This window comes from Strix uralensis, chromosome 1 (genome assembly GCF_047716275.1).
Source record: "Strix uralensis isolate ZFMK-TIS-50842 chromosome 1, bStrUra1, whole genome shotgun sequence".
NCBI classification, from domain to species: domain Eukaryota; kingdom Metazoa; phylum Chordata; class Aves; order Strigiformes; family Strigidae; genus Strix; species Strix uralensis.
Window position 1 is genome coordinate 68,990,537 of NC_133972.1, and position 27,184 is coordinate 69,017,720.

At 40.0% G+C, this 27,184-nt stretch overlaps 2 protein-coding genes and 1 long non-coding RNA gene across 3 annotated transcripts in view; 1 reads left to right on the forward strand and 2 right to left on the reverse strand.

Moving 5' to 3' along the window:
- Positions 1-6,065: 6,065 nt before the first annotated feature.
- Positions 6,066-7,582, reverse strand: CCDC201 (coiled-coil domain containing 201; the record flags this gene model as incomplete). Its single annotated transcript, XM_074886806.1, has 3 exons — positions 6,066-6,152; positions 7,075-7,291; positions 7,473-7,582. Coding segments are annotated over 3 exons (414 nt in total), but the record flags the coding sequence as incomplete, so codon positions are not given.
- Positions 7,577-27,184, reverse strand: part of ADCY1 (adenylate cyclase 1) — a 181,401-nt gene continuing 161,793 nt past the window's right edge. Inside the window, exon 20 of the mRNA XM_074869914.1 lies at positions 7,577-7,643. Coding sequence (XP_074726015.1) covers positions 7,596-7,643 — 48 coding nt within the window. The 3' untranslated portion in view covers positions 7,577-7,595. The remainder of the gene's footprint in view (positions 7,644-27,184) is intronic.
- Positions 19,945-27,184, forward strand: part of LOC141944016 (uncharacterized) — a 35,803-nt gene continuing 28,563 nt past the window's right edge. The window contains exon 1 of the long non-coding RNA XR_012629131.1: positions 19,945-20,030. This is a non-coding gene — a long non-coding RNA (uncharacterized LOC141944016). The remainder of the gene's footprint in view (positions 20,031-27,184) is intronic.

The following is a 27,184-nucleotide window of genomic DNA, read 5'->3' on the forward strand; positions in this document are numbered from 1 at the left end:
CTGCTATTGTGTTTTTGCTTGCCTTGTTCATCTCTTCTCCAAATGTAATCATCACAGTCTTTTCATTTTGCCGGTCTCGTGTAAGGGCTTTGCTCTGTTTTGTTTTCTTTAATCAATTTTTATCATTACCCAGCTGTGGCAAAAAACCCCCACCTGCTACTGAATATACTAGTCAAGGTCAGGATACACTATTGATCTGTATGCTTGCATCATAACCTTGGTAGTATAATTTCCAATCCTACGGACTCAGTGGACTTTTTCTCAGCTACCCAGGGGCATTCAGGATACCAAACAGCACTTCTTTCTCCACCATCCCAGTTCCACCCTTTCTTTCTTCCCTCTAGAAGAGTTACAATTATAACACATATTCACATTTGCATATGTGTTGTAATTAAAAGTTTTTGATTGCAATTGTAAGCCTTCCGGCTAATTGTAATGGTTTCCCTCCCATGGTGGCGAAGCCTGTTGCTGTTGTTGAGCTATGGTGTGTGCAGGTTTTGGGTTTTTGTGTGGTTTTTTTCTTAGAGAGGAGCAACAAGTGCTAAAGCACCCACCTCCTTTGTATGAATATTCTCATGCAGCACCAATTTGATTTAACTGCATGGTATATGATGCAATAAATTGCTTGGTGTTGTCTTGGCTGGGAAGTATACTTTGAAACCCATTTTACTTAGGCATCTCGTAAGTGCTTTTTAGGATCTAGTTCCTTTTCCAGTAAATTTGTCAGCAGTGCTGCACATACTTTCTTTCCTATATCTGAATTCACATCACCTTTCCATCCTAGAAAGTTTGATTATTCCGTTTCTAGGAAGAGAACCTGTTTTCCTATCCTATATGTGTGAGATATTTATTTTCTCCTTTCATTGCTGTCATCTCCTCTTTAGGAGAAGATGTAAGATGTAAGCTTTAGGAGGCTTATGGTATCTGCTGGTGGAAGAGAGTCACTACAGGGGCCAAACCTGCAATGACATGAAAAGCTGAAAGCAGAAGCCAGTTAGAAGAGGACATGTAGAGCTAGGAAAGGCCAAAAGGACGAAATGGAGGACAACAAAAGGGATCAAAATGGCAGCAATGGTAAGAAGCAGAAAAGATATGACATTTCTTTATTTTTTTGCTCCCTAGGAGTAATGAAGGATGTTTCCCTCATTCTTCAATAACAATGAATTAAAACACAAAAAACCCCACAAAGCCCTCAAGAAATAAAATACCACAGATGCAAGACAGTGAGTCACTGACCTGTGATGCAAGTTCAGTCTTCTTCTTTAATGAACACTTAGGCAAAGTAGAACAACTTTGACAGGTAACACTTAAAAACCCTGACTCCACAGTAAGTCTAGAGATGGTGATTACTGCCTTGTGACCTAGGACACTTGGTTTCAAGGTCCTATCTCAGATGAGAAGGGGATTTGAAATGCAGTCTCCCACTTCCCAGAATTTTATCCTATGGACTGCAGATAGATATACCTCCTGTCTGACCAGTGTCTGCTACACATCTGCTGTGCACGTGTCCCATTTCAGGGTGGAGAGATGGGACTGGTGTAAAGTACTGTGAGATCATGTGTGTGTGCAGACCCAGGAGGCTGGCAAGCAGGAGATGCTGTCAAGCTCTAACGAGGTTTGCATGCCCATTGGGACTGACTGTACTGTGAACCAAAATTTCATCGTATAGGGTCATTAGGTACCTACGTAGCAGTACAAGGACTGAGCCGGAGATCTGAGGTTTTCTGGAGCAGGGGGCCTACATCCTAGGTGGGGTCCTAGGATCTGGGCCTAGGTCTAGTTTTTAATGACATTTGAAAATGTTACCCAGTCGCTTCAACTGGTCCAACTTTTCAAGGTGCTGCTAGGCTCAGTCAAAACTTCAGTATGTTTGTTCTTTTTTTCTAGTAAGTCAGAAGTGCTGAGGAGTGAGTTCTTTTAATAGGCACTGTGGACTGCAACAACAGACAGAGCTAAGGAAAACTTTTGTGCTTGTACGTCTTCTAGAACAAAACACACCGGAGTACAGGTCAGTGACACTGCTGTACAATTTGTTACTCAGGGTTTTGTATGTAGCAGGAATGTAACTATGTTGTGATTTAGAAAAAAAAAAATATCTGTTTTTATTTAAGAGTTTTCTGCTTTTCTTAGTTATCCTAAAATCGTTCAGCTATGATCAGCAAAGAAGTAATTTAGTTACCAGTTCTGTGTTATTTAAATCTGAAATATGTGAAATATGTGTGCTAAACATTTTTCTCTTCAGTCTGACCTCCTGTAGAAGCACTGCAGCTGAGCAGAGCACTCCCAGCTCTGTCAACAGGAGTGTTACCATTGCTTCAGTGGGAACAAGGCCGAGCTCATAAATCCAGGGTGAAGACATTTCTGTCTCTTCCCTCTGTTCTTGGTAGTGTTTTTGTTCTTCTCCATCCAACATCATGCTTAGTCACCATCAGCAGGTAGATTGTGTAATATCCGTTCAGAGACAAGTGTACTGAAAACAGTTCCCTAGGTCAAGGTCATAGCTTAGCTCCTAAAGGAAAAATACTGCCCTAAAAGAACACCCTCAGTAGGAAGGCTGTTCTGGACTTACAAACATGTTTAGGGTTACATTTGAAAGCCAGGACAAGCGCAAGGCTCAAGAACCTGTTGCAACTCTGATTCACGTTCATCCATGCAGAAAAAGGGCTTTTTATTTTACAAAACCTGATGCCTTGGGGGTTATCTTCTCATATTAATCTGGTGTATGTAGTCCCTCATCTTTTCCAGCCTCAGCACCTGCGATCCACACTTAAGGTCACTAACAATTACAGAGGCCTATTTTTTGGAGGTGTCAAACTCTATGGCTCCCTTTAAGTTGTTTTTTTTTTTTTTTTTACACTGTGGTGATATTGCAATATAAATATGCAGAAAGGAACTTTGCACACAAAGAGAGTTGCTAAACAAACAGTAATTTGCCATTGTTGCTACTAGAGGATGAACATTAAACATCATTGAAACTGCATACTACTAGTGCCTCTCTCAAAGCCTATTCTTTTGAAAGTATATGTGTACACTATAACAGAAAACTAGCTGTATCATTAAACTTAAACTTCAGTAGACTTGGGAGTCTACCAAAGGAACAAATGAAAGTGCAAACCCTGTAAACAAAAGAAATACTAGGGTTTTTTTCATTTTGCTCCAATACATATACTTGTATGTGAAGTGCAATAATAGCAGTGTAGTTTCGTATGTGTAGTTTGATATATGTAGTTTAATATTCCCTAACATTCTGGCTTTTAAAAATTAGAGACAAGCCTTGCTTTGGGAACATCATTCACTAGGGGATAACGTAGTTTAGTACTGTATAGGTCTGGTTGAAGTCCCTTGGTATCTAACCTATAATTAACAATAATACTGTTGATGTAGAGTATCAGACACATTTCAGAAACCCCCTGAAACACCAACAAAGTCTATTAATATTTTCTTATGAAAGGCTATCAGAGCAATATTGTGTTTTTTGCAAATTCATGAAGACATAAATTACTGTGAAATAAATGCTATACAGTCTTTTGCATTTCTTTTTAAACATTCCAGAGAGAGAAAATAGAGGTGGTTTCCAAAATCCTGAAAGTCCTCAGGTTTTTTTGCATCAGTCTGCCTGATACAACTTCAGGACTTGCAAAGACCCAGTCAAAGTCAACTCTGTGTTACCACTCCGGGCAGTTTGTTTCTGTCCACTGAGGAAAGTCTCTGGGATTTTATTGGCACCAGCTACTTCCATGAATTTGGTAGGGTGGCAGCCTTGTTCCCTGGAAAACTTTCCCAGCATTTACTGTGTTCCGAATCTTAGAAGGTTTTTCATTGCACTTGGCACAAACCCAAAGACTTAGATGTTAAGCAGCCATATTCCCCAGATTCCTCTTGCATTTGATGTAGCCCAAAGCAGGGCCTGAGGAGAACTCTCCCAGCAACTACATCCCTGACCTGTTAAGGGCTGAATCTTGGTCCAGTTGGCCTTCAGTGACCTTTCCACTTAGCCTAGTATCATTGAGAGGGTCAACTTAAGTGGACATAGGAATTTAAGGGTATGACAGCTGAGCCTGAGTTTTGGCAGAAGACTGACACTGGGTATCAGATGGGCAAGGAATCCAGCAGTGAAGAGCAAAGATGGAAGACACATGACTTCTGTGTCTTATAAGGAAGGAAGCCGCTAGAGGCCAGATTGGAGAAGACATTAGATAGAGACATTTGAAGATCAAGGAAACAGATGGGCTCAGGCAGGAGCCAAGAGTGACTTCGAGAGGTAAGTGGGAGAGAGAAAAGCAGAAGTAATACCAAGACTTTCTGAGACCAGGATGAGAAGCCTGAAGAAAGAACAAGTGGAACTGGCTATCTGGGAAGGTACAAATAAACAAGAGACAGAACTGGGTCATTTGGATTAAGCATTGGGTCATGTGGCCAGAATAATCTCTGCTTGTCCCAGGGGTAGAGGACGGTTTTACTCTAACCTTGCACTTGCCTGATCTTAGTTCAGCCCCTGGCACAAATCATTGATGCTGATGAAATGCCTGCAAGCTCAAGGGGAATAGCAGCACATCTGCAACTGTGCCTATTTTATTTCAAAAGCAGCTTGGGATCTACATCAGCCAGGAGCTCCCTGGTTGCCAGAGGAACCTGTAGAGGCTAGACAAGCAGCCTGGGTAACACACACAAACAAATACCAGAACATTAACTACACATCAAACCAAATGAGCATTCCTTGGCTGGTGACCTGAGGGGCAACAACAGCCCACTGCCTGGCTACTGCAGAAAGCCAGGTCTGAGGACAAGGCTGTTCTTCTGAGAAACTCTGAAGAGTTTCACTTCAGGAATCGTTAGCAAAAACATCCTAATTCCTTTTAAATCCTGAGAGAGGTTGTAAAACCACAACTCCAGTCTTGCATTTTTGAGCATAACACAGTTGCTATTGGTTAGCCTGTCTCATAACGTTGGTTTGGGCCATGCTTCTGCTTCTCTGCCATCTCGGACATGAGATATTACAAGCTTCAGCATGCAAGAAGGAAACGCAAAAGCTTCCCTTGCCTCCATCCTTAATTTGCAGCTTCTTTTGAACAGGTCCTCTCCCCTTTGGAGTAATTAGGTAGTGCTTGGGACAGGCTGCAAAACCAGTATAGCCAGGAAAGCGCATGTGCTAGAGCCACAGAGGTGCAGGGATATGATTGTGCACGTGGTAAATCTGTTCTGGATCCCCGTTGCTGACACCCCATAGATCACTTAGAGGTGTTAAACCCTGACTAAAGGTTAAGTAACAGACAGCAGTAGGACCTAACACGAGCATTGTGCTTTTCACACCACTTTTTGACTGGTGCTTCAGAAAGAGCTGCTGTGAGCTAAACTGCCCATTGCCAGTACAGCTGACAGGGAAGACACCCTTCTTCCTGCCATGCAGCAGCTCCAGAGAAAAACAGAAAACCCATACTCCCTCAAAGCACACAGCTGAACATTGAGGATCTCCAATGCAACAGTGAGGTGCATTTACAATCCAGGGCTAGGGCAAACTCATTTTGAACCAAAACTCCAAACCAAACTGTCATTAATTAGTAATCTCTAGAGGGTGGCCTCCCTCCTTGGTGCCTCTCACTATTTCCTCATCTCCCCAGCTAGCAGCAAAAACATTCCCGATTGCATCAGTTTTGATTACTCTTTAGATGAGGAGATTCTCCTTTGGCTAACCAGGATTACACTGTATGTGGCCACTAGGACTTTGTCACTTAAGGAACTTCAGCAATCCTAGAAGATTTGAACAGAACAGAGTATGGTCAGGAAGAGCTGTGGCAGAATGAAGAAGCTCTCCCTCCCTTCTTCGTTCCAGGCCTTCAGCCATTATAAATTAACATTGGCCCTCATGTAGAGGCACCTCTTAATTTGTACCCAACTCCTCCTAGATTTAAGAGGCAAAAAAATTCACGAAACAAACAAACAACAAAAAAATAACATTTTTGAAGGAAAGGAAGTCTAACAAGCAGTTATAGTCAGGTGTGTGATTTATTGGAACCAACTATTCCCACAAGATAGATGTGATAACACTAATTCCAAAGGTAGTTCAATCAAGCTTCTTCAATTGTCAGTTCATGTTCAGTTGCTTCCTCAATGTTTTTAAGTTGACGAAGCACCCATTCTTGTTGTTTCTTTCTCTGTTACAGGAAAAAGTATTATTTAGTCAACCCAATCCATTCAGATGTCACCTGCTTTAAAAAAAAAACAAAAAAAACCCCAAAAACCCAACATATACAAAGGCATTATGAACCCAGCTGGATTTTGGCTGAAGTTTTCCATTTGTTTTAAGATAAGAAGCCAGAGTGAACAAGTTTTTTCTGAGGTATCAACACACCTATGAACAATATGGTACAGGGGAAAAAACCAAACCATAACAGATTTTGATAGCTTCACCCTGACATGACAGCCTTCAGAGTCTAACTCTGATGCCTCCCATCCTTTCTAGAGGCTTTTCACAGGGCCTTTGCCAGTAATCAGAGTTCTAGGAAAATGAGTTCTCGTGCTTCACAGAACAGAAAAATAAAGATCTGCATAAGGTCTATTAATCTAAGCTTTCCCCAGGAAACCTTACACTAATCAAAGAACTGCACACAAGACCTCATTTGCAATGACTGGCATTCTTTTTATAAAGCATTACGATTTGGATTAAGCAAGGAAAAAAGTAGATTATTGATTTCTCCACTTTTAGTTAACTTATCAACATTAAGAAACTGGAGAATTTAAATCACTGATTTCTTCCCATTCCTAAGTTTCTCCTAAAGAAAGACATATTAAAAAAAATGTACTTTTGCACTTGTATACACAACTAGTCATGCAAGCTCACAAGCTGAAGCAAGTACTAGTGTGGAAGACTGCATCCTATCCAGTCTGTGATTAGGAATGATACAACTGAGTCTAGCAGTTTATGACCCAATGCATAAATATAAGTTCTCACTGGTAAAGCTGTGGAGATGTTCCATAACTAAAATATTTCCACATTACTAGAAAGATCTGTATATATTCAGCATTGGTAGGAAATTGTATAGTTTAGCTATTTCATAACTAAGGGAAAGCCATTACCACAAGAGCTTTATCAATTTTCTTCTTCCTAGTTTTTACTATCGGGACATCTTTTATCCCTGGTATTCCAGTAAGAAGCCATGAAGGTGCACTCTTGGGAGTTACTGCAGTCTCCTCAGAGGCTTTGGTGTAAGCTTGAGTTTCCTCTTTTCGGACAACCTTGTCACTTGGGTCTTCATTTGATTCATCAGAAGCCAACACTGTGGAAAGCCTCTTTCTAGAAAATACAACCCGAGAGCTTTGGCTTATCTCTTTGTTTAATTCTTGAGAGTCAAACACTGTTGAAGGCCTTTTTGGGGACATATGAGGGAAGTATGCTTCAACACGTGCTAATGATACTTGAGCTAATGATCTACTTAGATTTGATTTTGGCACTGGCGATCCATAAACTCTCTTACTCGTATCTTGGTCCTTCACTGACTGATTTGTCAGATCTGTAGGAGATGGCATTGTTCTTGAAAGCATTGAGTCCACTGGAGTGCTGTGTTTCACCATTCTCTTTTTCAGAGATCTTTTAACATTCAGGAAAGAATCTTCTTCCTCTGACATCTCAAATTCAGGTTTATTGCCTTAAGAAAAGAAGAAGAGAAAATAGTGTCATTGCTCACATAGCAAGAGATGCTATGTAAGGTGTTCGGCTGCTGCAAAAACAAATCCAAGGTGTTGCTATTTTCATGTCTGCATTCTGCAGGGCATTTATCCTTTGTATAGATCAGTGTTCAAGGGTTTGGAAAAGCCATATTGAAAACTCTTTGTCACATACAACACAAGCTCCATGTATGCTGGAATATTTTAAAGACATCTCATTCACTACAACATCATTAAGACAGTGCTTTCTCCTCCAGAGTACACAAATAATATACTTTCAGGGTTGTAGCTGCTAACACTGGGTAGGTAAATTAAAACTGTTAGATGAACAGAGGGATTACCATAGTGTAGCAAAAACTGAAGTGCTCTAGAGACACGTGGAGAAGTTCTGGATTCAGGCAAGCATCTCTTAGTTCAATTGACCATTTGTTTCTCTTATTTTCTTAAAAGGGAGCTCACAAACCTCCCATTCTCTCCTACTTACTTGACATTTGGTTTACTTCTGCTGCTTCTAGAACAACTATGTTCTGCGCAACTCTGTTTTCAACCGAATTTACAACAACGGCGAGGTTGTTTTTGTTAGTAGCATTTCCTCTACCCATTTGCCAACCCTCAACAAAAAGGAACTTGACTTCTTACACATGAAGAAACCCAAGATAAATATATCCAGTTTAAGATATATTTAAGATAAATATCTTAATTAGATGAGCAGTTAAGTACCTCTAAGTAACTGTTGAACTCTGCTTTCACGAGGCAGTTGAGCTTCATGCAATCAACTTGCATGAAATACCTCATCAAGGGGGCAATATGTTTTAAGTGCCCATATTCTAAGCCCTATAGATCAAAGGACTTAGCAGGGGTTGGACATGGGACTACAATGAAGGGGGGCACAGGAGGACAGAGAGATATATTCACTGAAGTAAAAAGCATCATTTCTCCATTCCTTATCAGTGTTTTGCACTTGTGGAGGGTCAGAATTTACCAGAAATTCATATCCACTTTGTGTTTCTAAAGAACAGGAGGCAAGACTTAGAGCACTGAATCTTCAATACAGCAAGAGTCAGGTGTTTTATGTTTTTTTTCTCCTTAGAAAGAGAAGGGGAGGGAAGAAAACCCCATTATTACTTTTATTTGGATATCCATTTCTCCTCTCACTCCTTAGCAGTTCTAGCTTGTGTGACACATTACAAGCAGCACTCAGCCTACAGATACTGCCTTTTTCTTTTCCTGTTCAGCCAGATTGACATCCCTTAGTCTTTATCATAGAAGCTTACTGACAGTAAGCTTGCATGATTAAACTTAGGGAATAAGGAGCTTGCAACAACCACCCCCCCCACAAGCCCATCCTCAGCTATATGTTTTGATTCTTTCCACTTACTCATTAAAGTTTAGGTGGTCAATTAAAAGTTATTTTTTATTTAGTTAGTTTTTAAAGAATGTTTTCAGCCAACATTTCTGAGGAAAACAACAAAATGTATTTTTTCTTTCATGCTTTTCTGTGCTTTAGAGTTACATATATACAAGCAACAAACTTTTTCTGCTCATCATAACACCATCGTGGATAAAGGAGGGGAAAAGTCTAAAAAAAAAAAAAAAAACATATAAAGATAAACCATTTAAGAATGTCAGAGTCTACCATGAAAAATATATCTTGCAGCAACTTCAACAAAAGAAAACAGGCTTACCCAATTTACTAGGTTCTATCTGATATCTTCCTCAGGTGATCTGGCTTCAGGTGGTACTTCACTACTTATAGCCCTTCTAACCTCCCAACATCCTTTGTTGCAGAGACTCCCTAAATCACACACTTAGCATTTTTAGGAGTTTCAGCAGTGCTACTAACTGAATAAACTGCTAAATAGAAATCTAGCATGAACTAATCATAGGAAAATGGGCTGACCAACTTATCTATGTGCTCTGCTTATTGCTATTTAATCTCTGCTGCTTGTTGCCTGTTTCAATCACAAAAATACATCTAGTGGTTAATTGGCTTCACATGGCTGCTTAAGGCACGTTGAGAATCTGTCACAAGATGGATGTATGTTGATGGAGTATATCTGTTCCCATCCTGATTTTATTTTCTCACTGCCCAAAAAGTAAATGAGAAAACAAATGTTAAATCTGCCATGAGAAAGCTCTTTGTTTTGGAAAACAGTTAGTGAGAATAAACTGAAGATTATTTTACTGCAGTCTGAATTTCACGGTCTTTGCAGCTAGCAGCTGTAGTAATGGCAGCATTTTATCTTGAAGCAAGTGGTTTCAAAATATCAGCTCTTAGGTGAGAATTGCATTGGTTTGAAATGGTATGGTTCAGGTGGAGGTCTGTCATTTTTGTCGGCACAGAAAGGCAGCTGGACTGCACCAGCCCCACTGAATTGCAAGTCAGCTCTGTGGTGGGTGGCAGTAAACAGCTGCTATCACAACACTGTGGAAAAAGCACAGGCGTGAGGGAGCGTGTGCACAAATATTGGGGTAGCCCCTTTAGACAAAGCATGACCTGTGGACCTTTAAAATCTAAGCTGATCAGACAGACCTAATTTCAGGGCTTTATGCGGGTGACCTGAGGTTGTAGAGTGCATCTGGCGCAGACAGAGAGGCGAAGGGCTGATCTCGCCGGGATTTGAACTTGTGGTTCCAGGGAGTCTGGGCATTTCAAACCTAATCATAAACCACCCTCTCTTGCCGCATTAATAATTGCACTATGAATAGAGAATTGGCGCTACCAGTTCAATATTTAGGAATAACAGTCTGTCAGTATGTGGGGAAAGTTGCTGGGTTTAAATTATGTGCCCCTAAGGAACTGAAAGAGAGCTTGAGAAATGGAGGCACTTTACAATCACATGGATTGCACGAGTAAACATCCTGGAAATAAATAGTCTCTCCAGGATAAGCTATTTATTTCCTAAACTCCCAGGGGAAGTTCCTACAGGAATATTTTGGGAACTAAACAAAAACTATTTTGAGATATTTGTGACTGGGCAAAAAAAAAAAAAAAAATTTCTCAGTCCTTTATAAACACAGAAGAGGCTAGACCAACCCTTACCTCATTTTGAATATTAGTAGTTAGTTTTCAAACTAGTGGCCTTGTGGTTTCGTGAGCAAACCCACCAGGTCAGCCATACTGTACCTTGCAGAACTTGGCAAGCCAGTTCCTTATATAGCACAGAGCGGAGAGTGATGTCTTGGCATAGTGTTGCAATGTTTGCACTGTCCTGCTGTGTCAGTGGGACATAATATTGCCTCTTCCAGTGAGGCAGTGATGCAAACTACGCTGCGCAGCATGAACCTGCACAAGAAGGTTTTTGGTGGGTCTGAGCAAAATTGACATCACCTCACTGGACCCCTTCAAAAACTCTTGGCCTTGGCTTCCAAGCTTGTGCTTTTTCCTCCTCACCACCTTACCCTCACTTTCTAGTGGATCCTTTTCATGCCATATCGCAGTCCACCAGTGCTGTCTGTAGCGGCATCAACTTTATGCCTACCTTCCATGACTTTTTCCTAAAAACCTCTTAAAAAATAACCTTCCCCTTCCCTGCAAAGCCATCACTTGCCGTTTCCTCTAGTTCCTTGACAAATGTTCCCAAGATATAAATTAGGAGTTCTGCAAGTTGTTCTCACTGTTAGCTATGGTTTCTCTTATGTCCTGCAGATTTGGCTTTTTGTGAAGTGGTGGCAGGATGTTACAGGGAACAGAAGGGACATAACTATGCAGAGATCAGACAGAAAAGAGTCCGAAGTTAATGTAAGCATGCATCTCTCAGCAGACCAACTGCAGTGATGATATTAGTTTGGTCTTGGTGTATTTGTAGCTTGGACATGAAATACCCAAGCTCTGGCATGAGTGGTACCTTGAAGGCTTCTTGCATCTTTCAGAGAATGACACATACTGTGTCCTGCACTCACACCTATTCATTATGAAACATTTCTTCACTAAAATTGTGTTCCTTGGTATGACCATCTTCCTTCTCAGCATTTTCTACCTGATATTTTGGAGCAATAACTCCATAGGTCTGGATCCAGCTGTTTGGTCTATGTTTACACATCTTCCTCTCTTTTGCTGTGTGATGCAAGGTGGCACACAATTCTAGCAATATTATTATGCACCTCTGTATATATTGTATCAAACCTCCCACTGCTTTATGTTTATGTCTTGAAAGATTATTTTGTTCTCATTTTAGGAGATAACTTCAGCTCCCTTTCTATATTTGTTCCAAAAGTACAAAACACACATAGGAAATGATATAAACATTTTTACTGCATTTCCTTATGGCAATCATTATTTCTTAATATTTTTACTTCCAAAACCAACAGAAGTGGGGAAAACAAAAACAGCACAGTGCTTGGTTCAGATTTCAGACCTTTCATTCCCATTCAAATGCACAAATTCACTTCAGAGACATGGGAGTTTGAGGAGGCCTCATCTAGAAGAGGGCAAAACTGGAATTATTTTTCAGTTTACCAAGGAATAACATACATACAGGGACATAAAGGGACACCTTTTTCCTTTAGTGTTCTAGTCTAATCTGAGAGACTGCGCTTCTTCAGTTGCTGTTCTATTCATTTCTTCATTTCCCACTCTGATGATGTGGCCAAACAGTTCTCCTGAAGGGGACTTGGATGCTGAACCAACCCTTAGCTCCTGTGCTTCCCTAACATATTATATTGAATTCAATATGTAATTCTAGTTTGTGAAGTCACAAATCTTGCAAAATTGTCCAAGCAGTTAGGAACTAGGTGCAGTCCTTCATGGGCAGAACAATATCAGGTCACCTCCCTGCTCTTGCAACTACTCTGATGTTTTTTGGTGCAGAGGGTGATTCCACAAAGAAGTACATAATAGGCAGTAAGGAGCTGGTAAGTGGAGTTCAGTACTCTACTCTGTCTGATGATCCATGGTGGGATGACCCTTATTCGGAGAACTCACAGGAAGAAGGAAGAGCCAGAAGAATATGAATGGTGGTGGGGAGTAAAAGGAAGGTAAAAAGAAGAATAAGAAATGACGGGAGGGACACAAAGCTGCAAATGCTTTCCTGAATTTAGAGCCATGTGGCAAGAATAAATTAAAAGAAAGATGAAAGGAATGGGCAAGACAAAGGAATAAGTAAAAAAGAAAGGAAATTAAACTGTATTTCCTAAATGATTTAGAAGACTTACACCTTGATTATGAGTTGTTTATGTATGAAACTCCATTAAAATGCAAATGTGATTAAAATTCCCATAACCTATTCTTCCTGTATCTGCATTTTATGTATAGGCAAATCAAACAGGAGTGCTGTAAGATTGCTGATCAGGCTGAACTCCTCAGTGAAAATAGGAGTGGAACATCTCATTTGTTCTCATGAAGGCTGAAACCAGCAGGAAGCCTCATCATGAACTAACCTCTGCAGAATAGTGCCTCTCTTGGTCTTTCCAGCATTATGGTACAGCGGGGCATGCAAAAGGAGCAGACCCTGTCCCAGTGAATCATAAGCTCCTTGGGCAGCCATGGACATTGAAATGAAACAGTCCAACACTCCCTGTGGACTTAACCTCTTTAGGTACATAAAGCTGCACAGAGGAACCCAGTGGGACTTTTAAAAAGCACCTTAGCACTTTATTTCCACTTCTTTCAGTAGGAATTACATGCCTGGGCACTACTGAAAATCCTGAGATTTGTGATAGGGTATACAATGGAGACAATCATTTTATGTTTTGAAGACACTTGAATAGAATAGAATAGAATAGAATAGAATAGAATAGAATAGAATAGAATAGAATAGAATAGAATAGAATAGAATAGAATATATTTTTCAGTTGGAAGGGACCTATCTAGTCCAACTGCCTGACCACTTAAGAGTTGACAAAAGTTAAAGTATGTTATTAAGGGCATTGTCTAAATGCCTCTTAAACACTGACAGGTTTGGAGCATCGACCACCTCTTTAGGAAGCCTGTTCCAGGGTTTAGCCACCCTGCTGTTAAAGAAATTCTTCCTAATGTCCAGTCTGAACCTCCCCTGGTGCAGCTTTGAACCATTCCCATGCGTCCTGGCACTGGATCCCAGGGACAAGAGATCAGTACCTCCCTCTCCACTTCCCCTCCTCAGGAAGCTGTAGGAAGCAGTGAGGTCACCCCTCAGCCTCCTTCTCTCCAAACTAGACAAACCCAAAGTCCTTAGCTGCACCTCACAGGATATGCCTTCCTTTCACCAGCAAAACCTTTGCTGAAACCTTCAGAAACCAAGGACTATGTGAATCCTTTGTGGTCTGTTAAACAAGCTTTTCAGTGCCTGAAAAGCACTTACATACTTTTATGAACTTGCTTTCCAGCAACTTTAAACTTTTCACCTATTGGAAGACTTTCCTCATAGTTGGTGGATTTCTGCTGAATTATGATGTTATGATCACTGGAGCAAAATACAGCATTATTTATGGCAGCAGTGTGGAAGTAGTACCTTTGCAACTGTTGGAACATCCCATTTTTGTGTGTCAGTGACCTTTTTTCTGGCCAGAGGCAAGGTCAGTGTCTTTGGCTGCAGTGTCCAGGAATAGACCTAAGTGTGGTATAATTCCCACTCCAAGTCCTGTCATATGAGTCTCATAAGCAGCCTGAGAGGAAGGCTTTAGGGAATCCTGGACTGATGCTTTGGGGGTTTCATAACCTATCAGGAAAAACGGTTCTCTACGAACAAGATAGCCATGATGTGTGCTTCAGGTTATGTATTTCTACAGATGTTAGGTAGTATACTTCTGCTATGACTGGATCTATCCAGCTGGACAACAAATCTGATTTTGAGCACTCAAAACCACACTCTTGATATACTCACTGGGTTTCATAGCTGCTCAGGCTTGAGAGGTGGGCCTGTGCAAACCTCATGAAGTTCAACAAGGCCAAGCGCAAGGTCTGCACATGGGTTGAGGCAATCCCGAGCATAAATACATGCTGGGCAGTGAGTGGATTGAGCAGCCCTGCGGAGAGGCACTAGGGGCTATTGGTGGATGAAAAACTAAATATGAGCCAGCAATGTGTGCAGGCAGCCCAGAAGGCCAACTGTATCCTGGGCTGCATCAAGAGAAGTGTAGCCAGAAGGTCAAAGGAGGTGATTCTCCCCTTTTACTCTGGTAAGACCCCACCTGGAGTGCTGTGTCCAGCTCTGGGGCTCCCAGCATAAGAAGGACATGGACCTGCTCGAGAGGGTCCAGAGGAGGCCACGAAGATGATCAGGGGGCTGGAGCACCTCCCCTGTGAGGACAGACTGAGAGAGTTGGGGTTGTTCAGCCTGGAGAAGAGAAGGCTCTGGGGAGACCTTATAGCAGCCTTCCAGTACTTAAAGCGGGCTACAGGAGAGATGGGGAGGGATTCTTTATCAGGGAGTGTAGCAGTAGGATGAGGGGTAATGGTTTTAAACTGAAAGAGGGTAGATTTAGTTTAGATATAAGGAAGAAATTCTTTACTGTGAGGGTGGTGAGACACTGGAACAGGTTGCCCAGAGAGGTTGTGGCTGCCCCCTCCCTGGAAGTGTCCAAGACCAGGTTGGATGGGGCTTTGAGCAACCTGGTCTAGTGGAAGGTGTCCCTGCCCATGGCAGGGGGGTTGGAACTAGATGATCTTTAAGGTCCCTTCCAACCCAAACCAGTCTATGATTAAATGTCTACATCACCTGCCATATGATTCAGAATCACAGAATCACAGAATCGTCTAGGTTGGAAAAGACCTTGAAGATCATCTAGTCTAACCATTAACCTAACATTGACAGTCCCCAACTACACCATATCCCTAAGCGCAAGTTTCCCTAAGCGCAAACTCAGTGAGAGTTTGAGGAACAGTGAGACTTGGCTCTTTGTCTTTGAACCATTGCAAATATTCTTAAATGCTTTTAATTTAGATGTTGATGTTATAAAATTTTCACCTAGGTCCACCAGTTGCAGGGAATTGAAAGCAGTATTCTAACAGTCAAATTGTCTTCTGCTTTCATGTAATGTTAGGACTGAGTAAACAAAAGCCTTAAGAAACACACCTTTATCCTTTATAGACAAGTTCAGTGCCACATCCTCCCTCAGCATGAACCAGCTATGCCCTAAGATGGCAGTGCTTGATGTCTTATGTGAGAAGAGGATTAGTTTGTACATTTGTAAAGATGCTACTATCTCAAGATCAATTATAAAACCTCAAGTCATTAAAAATTGTTGCCTCTCTTGGTTAAAGGTTATAATATACAAGCAGCCACTCTAAAACCATTGTGGGGAATGCCAAATTGAGAAAAGTATCTTTTTTATCTGGAGTCTGGCAGATTAATATTTGACTTCAAAAAGTCTAATTACCTCAGTAGTAAGAAACTAGGTACACTTTAATAGCATTAGAAGTCATTGACCCTGATAAAATCAATGTGCCACCATCTGCCTTTGCAATTACGTCAATGACTCTTCTTCATTATATGCTTATCCACTTCAGTCTTACCAGAGTGCCACAATGTGTTCTATCTGCATGTTGTTTATTCACTAGACAGTGTCCTATACACTTTCTACGTGTTTCTACACCCCAGAAGTCGATCTGAGTTAATATTCAACTGGGACCTTTCCTCAGTAACTTGCTGTGTGTTTTCTGATATGACTGCTCCTTTCTAATTATGTTGGCAGTGCTGCTGAGGAGCACATAATATTATTGCCAAAGTTCAATAAACATACAGAGTAACTATAGAGTTTGGGGGAAAACAGTCGGTGGTGCTTTCGTGACCTTTGGCAACAGTATGAACACAGTTTGGCCAATGCCAAACAAATGTCTAACTTCAAATCTCTCAGCGACCAGAAAATGATGGATTTGCTTTACTTTATTACATCTAATAATAAACAAAAAATGCTGTGTTTGTGCAGTGCAGTAGCGTGGCCAGACTGACTGTAGCAGGTCAGGCCAGATGAATATCAATGGCTCTTTCTTGTCATATTAGAATCACGCAGACAAATCCCCAGGTGGTCTGAGATGAGGGATTGCTAATGAAGTCATCGGAGTCCCACTAACTTAGTGAAGCAGAGCATTTGTGATAGGGAAGCTCATCTGCTTTGTCTGTGGTGGTGTAGTAATTGATACGTTACACTGTCTCTATGAAAACCCTCACTGGTATCTTCAGACTATGCCTAGTAAATGAAAAGGCAAACATTCATAACAATGATGACTACTTCTTCATCACTAGCTGCTTCTATTTCTTCATTGCTAGCTTTCTATGGCTAAATCTAGTAACAGTGGACCACTGGTTATAAGTGTAGAAACAGCATAAGCCTGGGATGCTCATATCAACGTAATATTAAAACCCAGTTTCTATTCTCTGAGCCTTGAGTCTGAAAACCTGCGCAAACTTCTGCTGCAATTGATACCAGAAATACTCTGCAGAGGACTGGATGTTTAGGATCAGATCAGGACTCCTAAGCAGCCTGGCTGTACCTCGAGATCTCCATCCTCAAATGCTCTCTCCACAGTTCAGTGGGTTTAATGAGAGCCAGAATTGTCACAGACAATTTCCACTACATGGCTCACTTTCCAGCTATGACTTTTTTTTTTCCATCAGAATGGCCCAAAGGAGAATACGATCCATGACTGGTACCTGTATAATTGTTTCCTTCCATTGAACATCATGTTCTGCCAGCAGGAACAGTGCGTTGGGTGACCCACTGCCCTAGGGAATGGATGCAAAACTGGAAGGCTTTGACATAGATATGATGGGAATGCACCAGTAATGCCTGGATGATGTACACAATGTTCTCATTTTCTGTTCTCCCTTTCCCTCTGTTTCAAATCAACACCATCCTCTGGTAACATTTTTGGACAAGAACACCAGTTCCAGTCCTGGGTAGTTTATGCTATAGAAATGCAGTCCCTCTGGAATTTCTCATTCAGTGACTGCATCTCTATAGCATAAACCACCCACAACTGGAACTGGTGTTCTTGTCCAAAAATGTTACTAGAGGATATAAGCAACCCAACACTGATACTACCTCATTCTTTAAGCAAAACAAATTCTCATACTGTGTGATTATGTCTCTGAAGTGTTTCAGCTGTGTAATACGGCATGGCAGAAAAATGTTTCCGAGTACCTGACCTGGGTCATTAATCCACAAACTATCTCATTAACATATGCGTGTGTATGTACATATTTTATATACAAGTATATATAGCTCTGTATGTATTTATATACATAAAATCCACCTAAACAACACAGGGAGGGTTGCACATTTTGGTATTAAGAGAAGAGCTTCAAATACCGATGTGGCAGAATAGGTCTGATGAAAGTTGAAGGCCAGAATTTCAGTTTATTTATGTTCTTTCACTTTAACGGAGCTATTCTGATTGACACTTATGAAGATCTGGCATGCTTTCTTTCAGAGGAGAAGGAGAAAACAAAAAATGGCTGCATAAGGCCTCAAACACTTCTCACTGGTGTAAGGGCAAACCAAGAACAGTTCCATCACACTCACTGTCATCACAATAATTCTGTACAACTCACAGGGTGCTCTCTAACCTGCAAGAGAAACAGCTGGGGAGCCTTAGCCTAGCATTTGGAATAAAAACCCTTGCATCTGAGCCCAGGCTGTTTTCCATCACAAGGGACTCTGCATTTCCAAGTTATCTCAGGGCATATCTGCATGGACAGGCGTGACGGACCTGAGTGCCTCTGCTTTTGCTCTGAGTTGGCCAGATGGGAGTCTGCTGTGATTTGGAAGCAGTACAATCAAATTGCTTTGGTACTGTGCCCAAGCTTACAAAGTCTCTAGAGGAAAATGCTACCTGATATAACTTTATCAGTTTTCACATAAATTTTGTTAACCTATGCAATTTTGCACTTAGGTTGGTTCTATATCTTGCACAATATATACTGCCTACACAATCTACACTCGGCCCAAGTTGGCCAATTATTTCTGGATTGTTGAAAGGGAGAGATGAGCTTCCACTCCCCATCTTCTGGTCTATGTGGCCAGTATTTTGCCAGTATTTGCACGCTTACTTTTCTTTGCTTGCACAATGGATGGAGCACTTGGCCCAAGCTGGCTCTCACTGTGCTCAATACAAAAGTCAACAAGACTCACAAGGGAGATGATCCCATAAGGTTCTTTAGTTCAGAGCAGTTGTGAAAGTAAAATTGCAGGATTTCTGGATGTATGTTCTTGGCCTGAAAACTGAGAAGCTCTAGTTGGACCCTCTGAAAGACAGCCTGGTTTTTGGAATAATGAATGCAACTTGATTTTAAAAAAATCAACAAAACAACAATCCGAAACAGCTGTTTATCCAAGCAATTTTTTTCCTTTATTTTTAATTAGATTCCAGAAATTATAATAGTGCAAACACTCAGTATAAAAGTTGCAATAAGAAATTTACATTCACATTTAACATTTCAGTCCATTCACTTTTTAACATAAAAATAGGACAAATATTCAATTGCTCTTCTCAATTTAACAATCCTGAAAAAGACTGGAAGATACTCTACAATATTCTATTTACATAAAAATAGACCCGTATTATTAATGCAAATCTATCATTAGAAGTTACCCAGTGTTAAGTTATTGTATTGTACTATGTATATACATACATATATATATAGTGTATAACTATATAGATATAAAAAATATTTATAGGTTCAGTGGGCTACAATAGTTGGAGAAATGACATCTTGACTTACTAGTTCATTCCTTAAAGTTAGGGCTATTATTTTTATTTACCTATGTAGGTGTTTCTATTGTGATACAGTAGGCCTTCTCCTGGTCCCTTTGAAGTCACTGGCAACACCCCATTTGACCCCACCCAGTGGGAGAGGAACAGACATTAGAATAAGGCCTGATCTAACAATTCAACAATCATTGAAGTTAATATTTCCATTAACTTTACTGGGCTGTAAATCAGACTAAAAGATCTTCTGAAACCTCATATGCCAATTAAGTAGAGAGAAGAATACGTTTGGTTTTCCCTTTGAGGAGTGGAATATGTCTACTTGATGCAAATCATTTTTTTTTCAAAGTCTAACCAGAATATTCAAGTCACTTCAGAAGCAATACAGAGTTTGATGCAAACATCTGCAGGTTAAGCAGCTGGTAAGATTCCTCTTGCACAGCCTTCTTACTGAATACTTCTATTCAACCAGCCTTATAAAACCCTAAGACTGTATCTTTCCTTGCTCTTATTTTTTAATAAAGAGTGACATCCAGACACAGACAACATGACTGTCCTTGAAATGGGTTTGCATGTATTGAGTAAACTGCTAGGGAACATGAATTAGCCTACCCACGTCTTGCTTATCTGTGTCTGTTTGGGGACATGAGCAGAGACACTGCTCTGCCTGCTGCTGGCAGGGTCAAGCCTCGCTGCCCAGCTTGCTGCCAGCTGCTGGTGCCTGCACTCCCACCACAGGGTATGTTTATTCGCTCTTTCAGGTTTGCTGTCACATGTACTGCTTCCTCACCAGATTATGTCAAAGCTATTTCTTTTCCCTTAAATACCTATTATATGAAAATTCTGTTTTTTGAAAATATATTTTTTTTGAAAAAGAAGTTTGACAACCACACAATGGAGGACCTACAGACAGAGATGGTAAGTAGACCTGCGTGGACAGTAACCGCCTGCAACAAAAATGTGATGGCACTGAAAAACTGAAGGCGAGTTAAGGGCAACAAGGGCACCAATTTCTTAAGAAGCAGAGTTTTATGAGCTACAGGTCACATTTTTACATCCAAAGAAGAATTATGTGGTATTCAGAGGCAGGCAGGCAGGCATGCCTAGCTCATTTTCCTCTTAGTGCTATGACGCTTATTACATTTAAATATTTCTAGGATGCTTAAAATTATGGATAGGCCTACAATGGACACTGTGCCATCATGTGTAGGCAGATCAGTTTTGATTGCAGAACACATGCTCCATGTGGTTTTTTGCTTTCTATCTTGGGCTGCTGAACATTTATTTATAAAAAGAAGGAATCACATACACTTTTAAATATTTTCAGTTAACAGATCAGAAAAATACTTAACATCTCATTTCCAAGCAGAACCTTTGGACATATACCAGCAGGGCAAAAATTAACCTCTTGACAGCAGAGAGTGTAAGGACTAATCAGCAGGAGAAAATCTAGACAGAATTGAGTTGCAGCACATGTTTTAGTGGCAGGGATTTTAAGAGATGGGTCAAATCTGGCTGAATCTGCTTGAAACTGTGAAAAGTGTGCAATTAGTACTGTTTTGCACCATTATCCGCATTCTGTGTACCAACCAGTGATTTGCACACAGACAAATCTACATACAAGTATATTATGGAAGAAGAACCTCCAAGAAGTTTTTCACCTCTGTCAGAATTTCACTGAAAAGAGTATCACTGTTCTAGAATTCTCTGTATTGGGTTAAATTACACTGGAAATGGTAACTGCTTTTGGACTCTGTTTTTTAGACCAATAACTCTGAAAGCATTACTTTAATTCTTACTGTATTCTATAACATTTTCCAAAGCTACCTCTGTGTAACAACCAGCTGCTTGAATGCAGAAAAGAAACTCACCATTTGCTTTGTCTAAGTCCAAATCTGTGCAGACAATGGTACTTGTAAATGGGAGCAAGTTACACAATCACTTTACTTTTTTTTTTCCTTAATTGAACCCTAGAAGAATTCTAAGTGAAGAAGGATTTCTACTGTAACAATTTTAAAATGCAATTATCATGAAGCAATTTTGTGATGGCACAGGTAACTAATTTTCATCTACATTTCATTGAAAATTCTTGATACATTGCTCAAATGGCATTTGAAATGTAAGAACAGACATTTGCACCCATGCGCACTAAGGAGTAAAAGACTTGAGAAATCACCTAAATAACTTCAATGTGCCAGCTTAAATTTTTCATAACTGGTGCCACCATTGACAGGTCTGGGACCAAAGCAGCAGGTCAGGCACTTGAAAGTAAGACACGATAGTCTGCACAACCGCAGTAATTAAAGCACACCTTAGCCTTGCCCACAGCGAGGACTGTTAGCTGTTTTACCACCAGCAGGCTAAAAATATGTCTAGCAATTGTGGCAGTGCAGTTACAAGCTGTAGGTAAGTGTTCTGGATGTTTTTAATCAACATGTTGTGTAAGCCTGTTCTGAAGAGGAGGACAGCCAGCTTTTTCAAAGGAGCTCCAAACTATCTGGACAGATTTTCTGCAGAACTCAGCTCACTTCGTGTGCTGAGCTTTCTAGGAAATCTGTTCTTATTTAGCTTGGACCCACATATACCTCTGTATGGCCTCCCTCCATAAACACTTGGAGCACTCCTTGCACCCACATAGCTGTGCTGGTAGTAAACCAAAGTAGGAAAGGAAGTAGTAAAAAAGCTTCACAGTGATGCAGCACTGTTTGTTCCTTCAGTTTTATGCAGGTGTGACATGTTCGATGCCACAGAAGGCATAAAACGGGGATCCTAATATAAAGAAGCAGATCCTCCAGCATGCAGTAAGGCACAAGCAAAACCAAGTCCTTTCAGCACATAGGCTATGTATATTAACCAATGCTAATTCAAATTTCAAGGTGCTTCCTCATGATCACAAAATAGGCATTAAAGGTGACAACCTCGAACCATTTTTATCAATTCCTTCTGAAATTCTGAAAGCAATTCACCAAGAGATCTTGGACACTTGTGAAAGTGAAGAGACACAAAAACTCAGAAATGGATCTGGCTGTGCAGTTAAACACAAGCCTTATTTTTGTTGCACCAGGAATCTGGTTGAGTACCCTGCCAGCTCAGATACTCAAGACCTGTCCGATGTCACTGAGAGCTTTACCACTGACTTCAGAAGGAGTCCCAGTTTTCACCTTTTCCCTTCAGCAATTGCTATCTCAAAGGTTTATTTTCTTTCTGTTATTCTGTACTCCTGCTAACTTTGTGGGGTTTTTTTTCTTCTTTTCTGTTTTTTGTCCTTGCACTGATCAGATTATAAATCATACCAGGCCACCCAAGCAGTGTGACATTTTGAAGAGTAATTAAAGATAAAGGGGGGGCAGCCCCCCTTTATATGTACTTTTTTTCCATTTATTTACATTTACATATTTATTCATGATTTAGATCTGGCCTGAAAACTCAGTGAGACATGGGATTAAAAGGAATGAAGAGATAAAAAAAGCCTCTACAGAGTTCTGGAAAAAGCCAATCATAAACAGGGTTGGGGTAGAGAAGCAGAGTCCAGATTGTCATTAGTCACAACAATTATGCCACACTGAGATGTAAAACCCACTGAATCTGAGATGAGTTAGTTTATGATTGTTAGAAACCCTTAACTGCTGTATGGAGCCAATCATCAGTACAAGGTAGTGGTTCTTGTATGCAGGCAACCGGGATACATTGTATGAATCCACATCTTAATTTATGGTGGCAGAAGTTCTTGCAGAAGCTGTACTGCTTAGTTAACCCCACAGTCACCTGATTAAACAAAGAGATTAATGGATTTCTAAGTCCTATTATAATACTAGCTCAAATCTGTAAAATACAAAAATTCCTTATTAATCTGTAGTAGAAAGTATTCACAGACCACACCCTTTTCCCTCTGTCACCAACCTCAGTGTTATGCTCCTACAATACTCCTCATTGATCATACAGCAAGTATATAATTAATTTGAGAAGTCCCGAGCTGTAGTGACACAGATGTGACAACCTTAAAAACAATGCATGCAAAATACCTCCAGAATGCAAAGTTTTGTTCAGCAGCAATATGGGGAAAAAACAGCTAGAGGTTTGGATATTGATTTCTTATTCCTGTGTCACTAACTGACATGGGTCTCAAGCTGTGGGTTAAGCTGTGATGCCGGAGGGAGGCATCTCTGTCAGCAAGACTTTAGTGGGAACAGGACTGGCATCAGCACAGAACCCAGATGGCTCAAAGCCAAAGAACCCAGTGAACCTTCTCCTAATAGTTCTGTTAAATACTTTCTGCTTAGCAACAGAAATTATTTGGAAAATGAGTCAAAACAGCTAACAAAAATAAGGCAACAAAATTAATTTTTATATATACATACATATATATACATATGTATGTATCTAGGAAAACAATCTATTTGCATTGTCTACTTTTCACATACAATAACTTATTACCACATTAGAAATATACTCTGGGTAACGTCAATGGGCCAAATTCACCTCCTTTACCTTCTATAGTGTTGCACCTGCATACAGCAATGATGGATTTGCCACTTGGTCCTTCTTGACGACAATACTACATCAAATGCAGTATCAGAGAATACCCATTGAATGTCAGATATCACACCATTATGAACTAGAATATCTGCTTGCTTTTTAGATTACAGTAAGTAGAGTTTATTGCTTCTAATGACCAGAAGGTACCTTATGAAGACAGCATAGATGTTGATAACACTTTTCATATACTGTATTATGGATCTTGGAACACTGAGATTGGCAGATCACAATCAGTAAATTATTTTTCTTTATTTGCTGTTTGCATTTTGATTTTGCTTTGCTGAATGCACATGCAACTAGTGGATTTAACTCTGTGCCAGAAGTGATATGTCAAAAACATTTAGGAAAACTTACTGTTTTGTTTTGTTTTACTGAAGTCAGGCATGAGTGGCATGCAGTAAATTGTAAGGAAAAGCAAAAGGACGTCCATTTCCAAAGGATTTATAATCTCCATGCACATGTAAAATGTCTCTTACAAAAATTGTTAACATTTGTTAAAAGTGTGCCTTTTTGCCTCTTTTTATACAAGTGTACATGCAATTACCTGTCCGAGCTAAAACTATTTACAAAATTTCATAATACAATACATCTTTTAAAGTGAATAATACATGAAAGGCCAATGTTTTCTGTTGTTTTGTAACACTGTACAAGATTAAAAATAAATAAGGCATTATAATACAGGTTTATCACAAATTAAAAAATGTTGGTTTTCACTGTAATACAAAACTCTAACTTGAAAGAACATTATGGCTAAATAGTCCTCCTGCCTGGGCAGAACTCAGAATCAGAATCTGGACTTGCTGATGTAAAGAAAACGCTTTGTTTCTGCTACAAGCAGGAATTCAACACATGAAAATGAATCACGCTACTTACTATGTGTTCAGACTCCTCAAAGCACTGAAATGGCACAGGTCATATACTGTTTCCCTTAGAACAGTGATTCCCGAGTACTTTCTTTTGCCTTACAGATAAATTACAGGCAAAGTGTGAAAGAGATTTAGGCGCATGACCTACTCTTGGTTACAGTGTTGTAAAATATTCAGTTCAGTACTGACGCGAGACATTGGTGTAACCCAAAGCAGAACTTGGCCTACAGATGCTCAACTCCTGACCTTCATAATCATGATTTCTGCAGGCCTTGTGGGTACATAAGGGATGCAGATTCAGCCCTAACGAGCTGAAGCTTTTGACTCTCAGTCTCACCTAGAGAAAGCAAGGGAGAATTTGCATGTGTTTTAGTGAAGACAAGGGAGTGCAACTTGCCACAGTGGGAAGCAGCTACAAAAAACAACGCATTTTACAGGCTGGCTAAAATTGCTTTCTAGTCAATGCAAATGGAAAATGTTTGGAAATATCTAGCCAGTAATTCAACTGAATGCCAGTTGGTAATCTCAGCAGAGGATAATAAGTAAAAAATTATTTAAAGATAAAGGTAGCATAGAAACACTTTGAAATTAGCTCCCAAGACAGTGAAATCTGAAGATCTCTGATACTTATCTCCTTATATAAAGAATGAAAGACTTCAATTATTACTATTGTCTGAAAGAGAAAACGTGCAAACTGATGTGAAATATTGTGCTTGCTATTGACAGACATTGACATGCCAAAACGGCATCACTTTGTTGTAGGGCTCATCTCTGTTAATTGTTTCAAGCTAACAGCTGCACAAAACAGTGAACAGAAGTACAGGAGGCTATTCTGCCCACAGTGCAACAAGTTACTATCCCCATTTAAACGTGAGGGACTTTTGGGTACTGTGGGGCAGAATTGACTCCTTGCTGGGGCTACAGCAAGGTCACCCAGGCAAAAGTTACAAAGCTTGATCAGAAATTAATAAATGCAGGATAAGAAATACAACTGCATGCATTAAGGTGGACACAACTCAAATCCCACAGAAATCCAAGGAAATCCTTCTGATGATTTTCAGGGATATTGGAGCAGGCCACATATCTGCAGCCAATTGACAATAAAAATTTGATGACAAGCTTCTATAATTTGGCAGAAAATGTGCATTTGTGAGGTTATCAGTAGTATTACTACTATCTCTTTCCATGTATACAACTTACAGAACATATCAAAGAATGCAGAAGAGCAGAGAGATTAAATCTGTCATTTAAAGCTATCACACGAGAGCAGAAATAAAACAAATGTATACAGTAAAGGAAAATGAGGAAAAATGATACAAATAGGGAAGGAAAACATAAAGGCAAGAGCACAGCTTCATTATATCATGATTTCGATGGGCATTTAATTTTCCCTGTTGGAATGGCTGCTGAACACTGCCTTTCATTTTCACATGGCTTTTTACTAGTTTGTGCCTTGGCTGAACTTTCTTCATGATTCTGTACTATTCAGTCCAGGAGTACATAGTAAAATATAGTTTTCCCCATAGTAAAACCATCAACAACAACCACAACAAATATGCAAAAAGTGTTAACGGTAGGACTCAAACAAAGTCTGGAAACTGACTCCAAGTACGCCATCACTGATGCTGTAAGCTAGCACAGGCACATTGGACAGGCTGCAGCACCAAGAAGCCATCCTGGTCCTCTCAACCTGCTCCGGAGGCACAGACCTCCTGCAAAAGGACCGAATGAGAAGCTGATGATGAACTGCACCTGTCTGGTCCTTTCCATTCAACATGGAAAACTTTCTTATAAAAGTCACGTGTCTCATTTGGCTGTTGGAGGGGAGGGTCAGGCTTAGAAAAACTTTGGAGTAATTCTACTTGCACCTGCTAATCTTTAAAATATTAAAATGAATAATCCAAATTTACTTTGCTATATTACCTTCCACTGCCATTACTCCAGGACTAGGCTGGGAATGAGTCTGGGAATGAGAACAGTCCTGAAAGTATTAGCACAGGGGACAATTCATTTCTGCTCACTGTCCATTTAGTGATAAAAGAAACAATGGCATTATGCCCATATCTTGCACCTATTAAAAACAAAGAAATAATTTCATTGTAAACTTTTGGGGTGGGTCAATGGCTGTATTTGGTCTACATGTTCATGTATTACCAGATCTACTGCTAGGATCTGAAGATGCTTTTAATAACAGTACCTGTAAAAATAATGTTTTATTATTATTTTCAGTGGAATTATACCAAATTCACTGATTCAAAAACTGTGCAACTTGGGCTCTTTGTGAGTGGAACTGAGTGATTAATGCTATTGCACATAATGCTTTCCATTTTGGTTAAATATTTATCTTACTTGTGTGATGATTTAGTTCTTACAAGCCTATTAGAAAACATAAATATGTGGTGTGCTTTACATGGATACCACTTATTCAGTTTAATTATATAAATATTTGTTCTTTTAAATCTGTATTCTCTACATGTATTTATTTAAATGG